Source organism: Seriola dumerili, unplaced genomic scaffold (genome assembly GCF_002260705.1).
Source record: "Seriola dumerili isolate Sdu_G_001 unplaced genomic scaffold, Sdu_1.0 BDQW01000458.1, whole genome shotgun sequence".
NCBI lineage: Eukaryota > Metazoa > Chordata > Actinopteri > Carangiformes > Carangidae > Seriola > Seriola dumerili.
The window spans coordinates 856677-869486 of NW_019174713.1; the positions used below are offsets into that span (position 1 = coordinate 856677).

The 12810-nt window shown below is 44.1% G+C and overlaps 1 protein-coding gene across 1 annotated transcript; it reads left to right on the forward strand.

Annotated features, from left to right (window-relative positions):
* The first annotated feature begins 557 nt into the window (after nt 1-557).
* On the forward strand, nt 558-12605 carry phf12 (PHD finger protein 12). The gene is made up of 15 exons (XM_022762987.1): nt 558-1235; nt 1539-1720; nt 3513-3585; nt 3696-4152; nt 5014-5134; nt 5241-5373; nt 5494-5658; nt 5807-5950; nt 6555-7302; nt 8658-8762; nt 8870-9016; nt 9101-9196; nt 9938-10020; nt 10158-10296; nt 11396-12605. The coding sequence occupies exons 1-15, from the start codon at nt 1170-1172 to the stop codon at nt 11878-11880; spliced, it is 3144 nt and encodes a 1047-aa protein (XP_022618708.1). The 5' UTR covers nt 558-1169; the 3' UTR covers nt 11881-12605.
* The last annotated feature ends 205 nt before the right edge of the window (nt 12606-12810 follow it).

The following is a 12810-nucleotide window of genomic DNA, read 5'->3' on the forward strand; positions in this document are numbered from 1 at the left end:
TGATGCTGGTTATGGTGGTAGCGGCACTTACGGTAACAATAATAGTTGTGGTAAGAATTTGTTGTAATACCGTCCTAGTGTTTGTACAGACGTAGCATTCCCATTACATCAGTGAAACTGAAAATGCCTGTTTTAGGAACAACAATACTACAGTAAATGTCCGAGCTGTAATAATAATAATTAAACTGTAGAAGCAGTGGTCAGTATTACTGATTCAGTGGTAACAGCTAATAGTGGACTTTAAAGATATCAGGAACGCTCGTTAGCAATATGGCTACCGACACGAGCAGCTGTTGGTATTACTCTCAGTAACGGCAGTACAGAGACAGTAGCCTAGTAACAGCTAGTAGCAGAAGTAGACTGACATTGACAGTGATATCTATCCGCTTAATTCCAGCACAGCGGTAGCCGGATACAATGTAGCTACAGCGAGCTAGCCGCCCCTAGTTCCAATGTAGCTAGCTTCAGTTATCTATTTCCGTTCTAATGCGCATGCGCGCGTGGCGGTTCGCGGTTGCGCCAATTGGTAGAGGATGTTGCTAGCAGCCAGTGTAGATGCACAGGCTTTTTCACAACAATAACACCAACAAAATTTGCATCTCCGCGTACCCGATTTGAGGATTATACTTTCCGAACGCTATCGGAAACCGTGCATTGGACCGCGCCACGCCGAACGTCCTTCTGTATTTTTGGTTACGTCTTCTGTTGACAATGGGAGCGGAGGGGTTTGCAAATTTACAGGGCTCCTTATTGCCGGAGCAGAAACAAGAATCATGGCTGGCCAGCTAGGCCGCAGATGGATTTTGTAGCCAGCAGCAACAGTCTATTAATATAAAATACTGTGTGTAGGCTTGGCACTACCATAGAAAAAGTGGTGCTAAGCATCCGGCGTTTTAATCACACTATTATCGTTGATTTTTGTGTCTTTTCTTTGGGCCAACAGCACCTAGCTAGTGAGCCCGCTAGCTTCACAACCTTGACTGGTTGACGTCTTGCCTTCGTAGTTAGCTCCTTTAGCCAGCTAACGATAGCTAGCATCGCTTGGCCAGCCATCCGCTGGTCAAAAACATTAGGAAAAAGACATTTATTGTGGGATTTACTCTCATCGTTGTGTGCCCGTTTGGCACTTGTGTTGCAAATTCAATTTTGTAACGTCTGCTTCTGGATGAATGTGGGACAAAATGGAGACCCCGACGATTGTGTACGATTTGGATACCTCTGGGGGCTTAATGGAGGTGAGGTTGCTCTACTCGAAGGCCTTGATTATGTGAAACATACCCCTACTGCTAATGTTTTAATGTATTTTTCATCATATGAAATGCGGTTATCAGCAGACCACCGTAGCCTGCTGTCACGCATATTTCGGCTAGCTAACTCAATAGTTTGGGCTGGTAATGGAGGCCACAAGTTAACATTACCGCTCTCCCCTAAGCTTAGCATGAAAGCGAACACAGAGCTGCATATTTTCCAACTCTGTAGGCAAACAATCAAAACAGGGCAACCGCGATCTCTCATGCAATTGAACAACTTTTTTACAGCAAATCCAAACACTGCTGGCGCCCCCGAAGTCCGAGGAGGTAGAGAAGAGGAATCGGAAGTTGGTGAGAGACGTCCGAAGGAGCGGCAGGGCCACCAACCACGACACCTGCGATAGTTGCCGGGAGGGGGGAGACCTGCTGTGTTGTGACCACTGTCCGGCAGCCTTCCACCTCCAGTGCTGGTGAGTTAAAGTTTTATCAACAAAAGAGGCAGAACGCACCATTAATGCATGCTCAGTTTCCCCATTAGCTGCATGCAAAAATGCTTAGTGCTTGTTCAGGATTGTCCCCATGGTAAAGTTATTTTTTTTGTGCTACAGACATCAGCATGCGAAATGTCAGTGGAAGTATTTGTTTTGAATCCTGCCCCTCTGCAGTGTTGTACAAAATATATATCACATATGCGCTAGATAAAACCGTGGTTATATCAGTGAAATTTCAACCTCAGTCATCGGTGGTTCCCCTCATATTCACACTGTACTCCCCCATATAGAGCTGAACCGAGGAGGGCGATAGTGAGCGTTGTGGAGCACTTTGTAAAGTTGAATTTTAGTCGATAGCGTTGAATTACTGGCAGGTATTAATTTGTTAATTAAACTAATTAAAAGCCACCTCGAAGTCATGTTTCCATTGTGTTTGGTACATCCAAAGGCGCACATTAAATTGGACGTTTATTGAATGGAGTTTGGTCAGCAAGGAGAGCAACTGCTAATTCGATCCGTGTCGGTGTCGAGTAACTTACAGCAGCTAACCGTTATGTTTCCAGTGTGTGTGCCATTTGATATATGGTGTCTCGTTCATCGTTGTAAGTCACATAGTTGCGGAGTAAAATTTCTTTCGTTATTGTCAATGGGAAGCACGTTAATAAGACACACAGGGGCTAAATGAAATGGGTGCATGTAGCCTGGTCTGTGAAAGCGGCTAGAAGCAGCTTGCAGTCGGTCCTCCCCTCCTGTTGTGGCTGCAGCCAGTGGAGCCATTGCTGCTAAAAATGGAGTCGAGTCTGCCTCTGTTTACAATATGGCGACCTCCCTGCTCTTTTTTTTTTCCTATTCCACCGCCATTTTACCAACCTTTAAAATTAAGCTTTGAGAAAAAGAGGGTTCATAAATACCACAAAATGTTTTGTCATTCTTTTAGATGGAGTAGCGGCGTGGCAGCGTTTGTTGCGGACGTGTCGCAGAGGTCGTCTCTTTGTAGCTTTTCTCCCGGTGCCGCTTTGCACAATTCTCCGTTAAACATCTGCTTGCATGATTTTTTTTTTTTTTTTTAACTTTGGCATTTGGACGTGTTGAGTTCAAACTGTCTCTAGGGAACGAGCAGGCACGTTTTATCTATATATGGTCAGGCGTGTGAGTGGCTTCATCTGCACAGTTTTTAATGGTGTCACATCAGTGCTTGTACTGGGAGGAAACTTGCTGCATAAGTGGGTTTTATCTTAAAGGTAACTTTTGATCATGTTTGTTTTTGAATGGGAGATTTTGAGCTGTAGATTGTTCCCCACCTTGACTTGTAAATGTATAATTATTGTTGTTATATATATATATATATCTATATACGTGAAATCTCCTATGAATATTATTCATATCATTCTTTTTTGTTCCTTAATGGGAAAACCATGCACTTGGATAATCTGCCTGTTTATTGTAATGTAATTATAGTCCACGAGTTTACTGGCTGAATAGTAACTATTTTCAGTGAATATAAGCTTAGAAATCTAAGTGCTTTATGTTAACTTCTAATACAACCTTTGCATATTGGATAACTGATCTAGGAATATGGCTGTAATTAACAAGAAAAAGATGAATGTATGTTTTTTTCTTTACAGAAATGTGGTGAATAATAATGAGTTTTCTATCAAAATGAGACAGCATGATTGAAACACATCTTAACTGTATGTGATGGATGTTAAATTATTACTTTTCTTGCATTAATCATTTACCTGGTCCCTTGTGTTTTATCCTCTTACCACAGTAACCCACCTCTTAGTGAAGAAATGCTTCCTCCAGGAGAATGGATGTGTCATCGCTGCAATGTTAGGAAAAAGGTGAGAGGCAGGTCTCCTCTATTACGCTTCCAATCCTCCACTGACGTTACTGTCACGCAGCTGTTGAAGTGCAGAGAATAGATTTGTGTTTTTGTTTTCGTTTCCATCAGAAGCGAGAGCAGAAGTCGGAACAGACCAACGGCCTGCCGGAAAGGTCCTCGTCTAAACGCTCCGCATCCCCGGCCGTGGAGCTGGAGCTCAATGCTGGCCCTCTGCGGCTCGATGGCCTTCCTCCTGGCGCCGGAGCAGCGGGACCCGGTTTACGAGTGGCCCAGGTACGCCTCTTGGACCGCAGGACGAGCAGTAGGCCTAGCAGCAGGCCCGGGACACCCACCTCCAACACCTCATCCACTCCGACCCCCTCTGAGGAGCAGAACGAGGGGGAGGAGGAGGCAGCAGAACCCGAAGACGAAGTTCAGGGCGCAGAGCTCGACGGTGCTACGCTTTCCGCTCCGACACCACGCCTCCTCAAGAGGCCCTTTCAGCTGCTAATAGCAGCTGCTATGGAGAGAAACCCCACACAGTTCCAGCTGCCCAGCGAGCTCACCTGCACCACTGCGCTGCCAGGTCAGTCATTAAGAGAACGTACACTGCCACTGTGAAAGAATAGTGTGATTATTTCAACCAGTTCGAATGTGAAGGTGAAAAAAAGCAGCTGAAAACATTCAGGGTGTGGTGAAGAGAATGGGTGCTGTTTTTCTGCTGAATTTCATTATAGTCCTGTGGTTTACAAACCACATATAAATGACATTTTTACCATCAAAAAGCCCAGATATTCCAGCTTGTCTATAACTAAGATTTTTTTTTCATAAATGTTCAGATAACTCAACCATCAGTAAATATTCCGTTTTCTTGGTGTAACAGCAGGTGAAAACTTGTTTTTCAAACATCTCTGGCTTGGTAACTAAGAGAGCTGCCACTTATGATAATTTCAGCATAAATGCTCCAAATAAGTCTTTTTGCAGATGGTGATGAATTGTGACAATGAAAGGAGAAACAATGTAAACGCCTGCTGTCTTGCACGAAACTCTTGACATTCCAGAAAATAAAACTAGAAGTAAATGAAGCAAGTTTTGGAAAGTAGATACAACAAAGTACTGCGTCCTGGAATGTACCAAGTGACTCAGATATTTAATACATGAGAGGATAACTACAGGTGACGGATGATTCACAGTCAAAGCCCTGAAACGAGCCGCCTGAAGAAATCAGTTTAGCAGAATTAGTGACCCCCTAGAAATCTTTTCTGAAAACACACTTTAATCTGAGAGCTTTTCCTGCTTTTACTTGATTTTTATTGATTGACCTTTGTAATGAGGGATTAGAAACACACTCTGTAAATACAGATCATTATTATTATTATTATTATTACTATTATTAGGATATCTGGGTTGGATTGTTTATCAGATGTTCCTCTTGTTTGGTTTCCAGGTAGCAGTAAACGGAGGAGAAAAGAGGAGTTACTAGGGAAGCCGTTCAGGAGACCTCAGCATGAACTGGATCCTAATGGTCTCGTCCCTCTACCAGTCAAAGTCTGCTTTTCATGCAACAGGTCGGTAATAAACAGATATATGTCGAGTACACAGATGAACTCACAGACCTGACATCTTTATATATTTTCATATATCTAACTGATTTCCTTGTGTTTCCTCACACAGGAGTTGCAGGTTGGCTCCACTGATCCAGTGTGATTATTGTCCCCTCCTGTTCCACATGGACTGTCTGGACCCTCCACTCACAGCTCTACCTGCTGGCAAATGGATGTGTCCAAACCATGTAGAGCACTTAGTGGTAAGAGGCGTGGCCTTGGCTCGGAGCTAAACAAACTTTTTCTTTCTTGGTATTTTGTCTCAGCCTAGATGATGCAACAAATCATTAGTTTGACATTTCAAACGTTTGTCTCATGTGTAGCTGAACCAGAAGACCCTGAGCCTGTCCAGCCGCTGTCAACTCTTCGACCAGTTCCAGGACAGGATGTCGCAGCACGCCGTCAAGTTGGACTTCCTACGTAGAGTCCATCGTCAGAACGCACCTAACCGGCGCACCAACCTCCAGCACAACAAGAAGACCATTAAGGTAGACCGGCTGCTGGCTACACACGTGTTAATCAATTTTTGGCAGGGCACACAATCAATATGTGAGATTCCCTGTTCATTCAAAGACATTTGAATATGTTTGAAAATTTAAATTCAAGTTATTTCTAACAATCACTCTTTGTTCTCAGGTGCCAGATGCCATCAAGTCCCACTACCAGAACCCTCCCCCCATGCTGCACCCTGCTGGAGTGCACCAGCTAGAGCTGGTCTGTAGCGGCGTTCCTGACCATCAGCCCTCAAAGCACCTCACCACAGAGGCTGAGCAGCAGGAGGTAAGCAGAACAAAAGCCTTTCACTTCAAGAGGAAGTATACGCTCTGAGCTTAAACCTGTCTGCTTGGATTTGAAAGTTCAGTTCATCGTCCTTTACAATGAGGAAACAGGCAGGACTCAGAGGTGCAGGTTGTGAGTTAACGCCCCGACAGGAAGCAGGTGCTGCATCAAACATAAGAAGCAGACCACTGGCTAACCATAACCCCAGGTTGTACTGCTAATGTTAGCATTAGCAAGCCTGATAAGTGTAGAAAACAACTTTGCATATAAACAAGATTCATGTCTCTGCAGTAGAAGCACTTGTTCCTGCTGATAACTGAACTACATACAGAGCTTAAAAAGATATTTAAGGCTGATAAATAGTTATAGCTGCAGCTGTGTACTGACACTGTACTCAGACCTACATGATTCTTTTTCCCACTGACTCTGGATAGGTAGAATAAACGGTGCCCATCAACCATGAGCTCTAACTTAATTCAAAATATTGCATCAAAAGAAAAATGACAGTCTTGCCTCTTCCTGTGATATGAATGTGTCCATTAGACAGGACAGGATTGATGGTTGCTTCTTGTGTAATAAAACATGGTTGTGCTGTGTTGAACAGTGGCTTCAGGATGTCATCGCCCTCCAGTGCAGCATCATGCGACACCTATCCATCAAGCAAAAGGCTTCATCCACACCATCCGCTCTGTCATCAGTCACGTCGTCAGCAGAGTCGGAGTCAGAGCAGAAAGCCAGCGCTAAGTCATGTGTAACATCAGAGGACATGAAAACTCAGGCCTCTTTAGGAAGGACTTCTTCCCCCGACCCCTGCTCTAAACCCTGCAGTACACCTGACAACCCCCAGGGGGCGTCTCTTTCAAGGGACACCCCAGCAGAGCTGGGTGTTTGTAAATGCAGCATGACGTCATGTCAGAACTGTAGGAAACCCAACGGACCTCTAGCAGAGGAGCGGCAGCCTCCCAAAGCCAACGGACCAGTAGACTGTCACAGTTCCTCAGACTCCTGCAGGCAGGTGGAGCTGCAGTGCAGAGTGAAGCCCAGTACAACACCCCCAGACTCAGCTCCTGCCTCTGCTCTGGTGAACCACATAGGTGCAGAAACAGTAAAAAAGGAGCCTGAAAGCACTAAGGAGGCCTGCACTCAGAAAATCTGCCCCACTGCTCCGACGATATGGCCCCACGGCAGCCAGCAAAACCACAGGAACCAGACGGTGCTCCAGGAGGCCCAGTGTATGACCAGCAACGAAACCCGCTCCTACTCCATCACCAGCAGTGCCCGCTCAGACACGCCACCTAAAGGCAACCAGGAGCGCGACTCAACCAAGCTGGGATTATCATCACCTACTCCAGGTAAACATGAGGCAATAAACCACTCACCACTGTGTAGCTTCCCAGGTTCATTGGAGCTTCTCCAGGGATTTCATCCATAGCAGTCTAATAATAACTCATTTATTCATTTGTTGATACATGTATTTTTATTCATTATTTAGTGTGAAAAATGTACAAAAAATACTGAAAATGACAAATCACAGCCTTTTATTTGACATTCCATCATGTTGAATGAAAGTTTTGGGAAGTGATCATACATCAGTACCAGCAGCTAAAGCTACATAAAGTCAAGTACTCACATTAGGCCTAAAGTGCTTGTTTAACCTGATTCTCCCAAATCCTAGAAAACACAAGATGTAGAGACAGATAGTGTCCGGAAAAAACTAGAGGAAAATAATGAAATGACGAAATGATTTAGTCCAGAGAACAATGTTTTTTCCTCCTGATATCTCAGGAACATGAACAAGAACTGTAGTCTTCTACCTATTTCCTACTTCATTCCCACTTTCATTAAATCTAAAGCTCATTTGTTTGCCACTTAATTTGAGATCTAAAGCGTCTTTTCTCTGGCAGCACAGAACCATGAACTGGCCTAAAGAAGTTTGTCTGTTGCCTTGTTTCACCTGCCGAGTTCAAACATGGAAAACAAGTGCATATAGATAAATGGAGCAAATTAAAACTCTGATTAATTAACCAATTATTAATGTTAGCACCTCCTCGAGGTCATCGTTGGTCTGTTGTCATGTTTCATTCATCAAGAAAATAATCATCACATTAATTGATAATTATCGGATATCTAACAAGTGGGAGGGGGAGGTTTTAGCAAACAGAGCGGTGCTGCTTTGAATATGTGTGTTGGAAAGTTAGAGTCCACCTGAATAGAAATAAGGGCTGAGGTTGTCCAGAGGCAGAAATGGTTATAAAAACATGGTAATTCTACATAGTGAGATATTTAACTGAATCCTACTTTTGTGAGACTTGACATGTTGAAGGGTGTTGAATCACGTCTGTGGTCATTGTTGCAGCTTGTTAATGAGGTTTTCACTTTCCTCTGGTCTCCACTCTCACTGAGATACAGGGCAAAACTTTACAGCAGACTGTTGCCTAACAGCTCCCTCTGGTGGCCACTGGCAACAATTTCCCAGTTGTTTCAAGCTGAAGTGAGTCTTAGGAGGCAGCAAACAAAAACACATTTAAATAGTTAAGTATGTAGTTAAAGTATATTATACACTAAGTATATAGATAAAGAGGTTGTTGTACATAAATGAATGAATGAATGAATGAAGTTTCCATCCACTCAACCGTCAGTGAGCAAACCTCCAGATCAGTCTCAGGTGGATGACCTCATGTTGTCCCTGCCTGTTTCTCCTCCACAGACATAAAGACTGGAGCTGGACTGATGGACTCGATGCTGCCCAGCGCTCTGTCCTCCATCGCCAACCTGTCCGGCTGCATGAAAGATGGAAAGGATGAGGATGGAGGTGGGTGTGCTCACTCAGCAGGGGGATGTGATGATACTGAACCGCTGTGGTCTGGTCGAAATGGTAGAATTAGCTTCTAATGACTGTGTGTGTGTGTTTGCGTGTAGGGATCGAGCTGGACAAACTGGATGCTGACATGATCAAGCTCTTGGCCTGGCAGAGGATCCAGCAGCTTTTCCCTCCCAAAGCCCCCAGGGCTCTGCTTCCCCCAGCGACCAGCGACACCCCCAAAACCCCATCACCCCACCCCGACGGTAAGACACCAACCTCACCCTCCGACAGTTGTGTTTCCTGGAAGTTGCTTCCATAGTTTAAAAACCTGAACGTCTTCCCACCAGGTCAGAAGAAGGTGCAAGCCCGAGCTGTCTTCTACCCTCTGACAGGAAAAGGAGGAGCAGTCAGCATGTGCTACAGGACATTATACATTGGATCTGGTAAGAACTGCGGACTCTGCTTCTGTACAGTGATAGAGATATTGTGAATAGTGTGACTGATGCCCTGGTGCTAGGCACGTTGATCACCGTGTGTTGAAACATTTTCCAGTCGTGTTGTGGACAGTTGAGATTCATTTCAACCTTAGCTGGATGTCCACTTCTAGAGGGAGTAGCCACGGAAGTGAATCATCTCCATTTACAGACAGTTTGTCTGACTGGACTGATGAAGATATAAACTCTGTGACTCTTTCAGCTTCATGCTCATCAACTCTTCTTCAGGCCTCACGACAAACATCTCAGAGTGTCTCTAACCCACAGCTCTAATCTGGTTTCACTGAGTGGACTCCAGGACTGATAACTCCTGACTGCAGTTAGCTTTGCTCACAGCTTTAGTCAGCTGTGACTGTTTGAATGATGTTTTCAATGTGGACAAGAACAACTGTTCATAATTGTAACTGAGATAAAGATCTGAACATATTTTAAGACAAATTTAATTTATACACCAATGGAGAAAAGTTCCCCGCAAAATTTGGTATTTCTAAATATATAAATTATTGTTTTGGTGTCTGGACCAAAACTTGGGTAATGCATTGGCAACAGCTGAAAGAGGAAATGACATTTAGACCAACAAGAGACTAAATACACCTGATGTCTGTAGTGAGGCAGCGCTGCATGAAGACGAACATTATTCATATTTTTTTCACAACTTTTTAATTTAATTAAAATAATTTTTTTGTGAAGGTGCTGACATGGACGTGTGCCTTACAAACTACGGTCATTGCAACTACATATCGGGGAAACACGCCTGTATTTTCTATGATGAGGTATGGACTGCACTTCTCCACCTCTGTCTATTAAACACATGGAAGTGCTGCTGCTGTTGGACATGGTATAAATGCTCTGCGTCTGTGTGTGTGTGTGTGTGTGTGTGTGTGTGTGTGTGTGTGTGTGTTCTCTGTAGAATACCAAGCATTACGAGCTGCTCAACTACAGTGAGCACGGCACCACAGTGGACAACGTCCTCTACTCGTGTGACTTCTCCGAGAAGGCCTCGCCGTCTTTACCCAGCGGCCTCGTGGCCAAAGTCCAAGGCATCATCCGTGAGTTCATCTCATTCTTACACACTTGTTTGTGAAAGCTCTGTCAGGTATTCATAGTTTGTGTGGTTTGAGAGGTGATCACAGCAGGAGGGAACCAACTCCCCATCCTGCCTCTAGGGGGCACAATCCTCAACCTTATTTTTCAGTTTATTGCTGTTTTGACAAAACGCTTCACCAAGCAGGCTCTTATTATATGTGCACACTACCTTTCCCATTGAATCCAAGAGGAACAATACACACAATAAAAATCCATCCAAATTTTTTTTGGCAGATATAGTGATATGAGTCAGGATTTCAGTTGGAGTGTTCATCTTTGGATTTAAATTTCACTGTAAAAAAAAAAAAATATGCAAATGATGATGTGATTTTTGTTGGGGCTTGTACCAAACAAGCATGTTCCCTTCTTTGTAGGCCAGGGATTTGTCTGTAGCACCACATCGATTATCATCTGACACATTTGACCCTATTAGGCAGCAGTGTAGAAAAACATGGAGGTAGCATCTGTGACTCTGAAAAGAAGCTTTGTCGATCGCTACCCTGATGGAGTCAGAAAATCTACATTTTAGAGAGGTAGTCTGGATGGAGATGAGCAAGCAGCAGCCACCACAGCTGACTGTGTTTGGCTAACACGCCTCAACAAGCTCAGACGAAAAAGGAAGCAGTTATATTCAAAAGCAGCCAGTTACACTAAAGCCTACTGCTTCTACTAAATGTGTGATTATATCTAAAGTTTTCTCCATTTTCAACTCTTCAGAGGTTCAACTATGATTACACCATTTGCTGTTGGTGCGCGGTGCAAAGTTTGCATATCAAAATGAACCAGAATTGAATATGGAATACGGCACTGCCATGAACAAATCTGCTAATCATTATCATTGCATTCAAATGAATTGAATTTGGTTAGTTGGTGTGATCGCACACTTTACTGGCATCACAGCTGTATTGCTCCTTGATGTCATCATCTCTAATGGAATAGACAACCTGTATTTGTTCTTCTCTTTCATCTCAGAGCTTTTACTGCTGTTGTTTCCGCCTTCTGTTTCTAAATTGTAATGATAAAGGTCACGTCCCTAATTTCCTCCCTGTGCTCTCCGTGCAGGTCGCAGTAAGAAGCGTGAGGAAGGCGAGGGTCCCAGCTCTGTGATGGGTCTGTTGCCGGCTGGCGGAGTGATGAGCAGCCAGCCTCAGGGCGGCTCCGAGCTGTCGTGCACCTGCAAGGCGAGCAGCTCCAGCCTGATTGGAGGCAGCGGGGCGGGCTGGGAGGGCACGGCCCTGCTCCACCACGGCAGCTACATCAAACTGGGCTGCCTCCAGTTCGTCTTCAGCATCACGGAGTTCGCCAGTAAGCAGCCCAAAGAGGAGCAGACTGCCACACCTGCCGCCAGTTGTGCTAACACCACCACCAGCAGCAATGCAGCCAGCACCACAACCAACACCGCCCCCAACTCCACCTCCGCACCACCACTACCACCGCCACTGCCCAACACTGCCACAGTGAGCAGCCCCTCCAGCCAGGATGAGGCCGACGCTGAGACTGTCCCTCCCCACCAAGTGCCCGTACTGCACTCCAACTCTGTTCCATAACCCGCACAGGAAGTCCCGCCCTCCCTCCTTTTGTTTTGCACCTTCCGAGTCACAATGAAGGGAAAGCTGCACAGCTGGTTGGTCAACAGGGAAAAGTTTATTTTTTCATTTTTAATGGTTTATATCTTTGCATGAACTTGAAGTATTATTGACAATCTCTTCTGTTTTTGACTGACTGACAGGAACCTTCTGTTCACTTCAGACTGTTAGGAGTTTGAGCAACATTATTTAGCTTTGCTCAGTTTTTCTTTTTGCCAGTATATTAGTTATGTATGGTGTAACATTACTCTGTCAGTCATCCCATTTAGCACAGACCCTTTATTTTGTAGTATTGAATTCCATACATTCTAATTTCTTTTGCTGCTTTTGCACCACAGGTAGCTATATATGTATGAAAACATACATGCTTATACACTATGAAATGTATATATAATGTAAATATATATAATTCAGTGCCTCTCAATTGGAGAAACATTGGATTTCATGTAGATTTACCATTTTTTGGTTTTTAACTGTACAGTTCATGGACTTTGTGATACTGTGTAGAGTACCAGAAGTTTTGTGATAAAACTTGTTCCTAGTCTGTATTTTCCGCTGTAGTCCACCTGTAAATACCATATTGTTTTAGCACTCATTTTAACATCTTGTGCTGCTCTGTATATAAGCACTCTTTGTCTGTATCTGCTTGTCTGTTCAAAAACCTGTAAATACAGAAAGATTTTCTAAGAACAACTCGATGGATATGTTCTCTGTTACTTGTCTGTCCACTCTGGATTTTTTCCTTTTCAGTTGTAGTCCAGATTAGAGGCCAACTGTGTCTCTCCTCACATACTTTTGAACCATGACAAACACACACTTTATTGTAACAATTTTATTTCCAGTGAAATAACAATTGTCTTCTTTCCACATTGCAGTGGAGCCACATGGAAG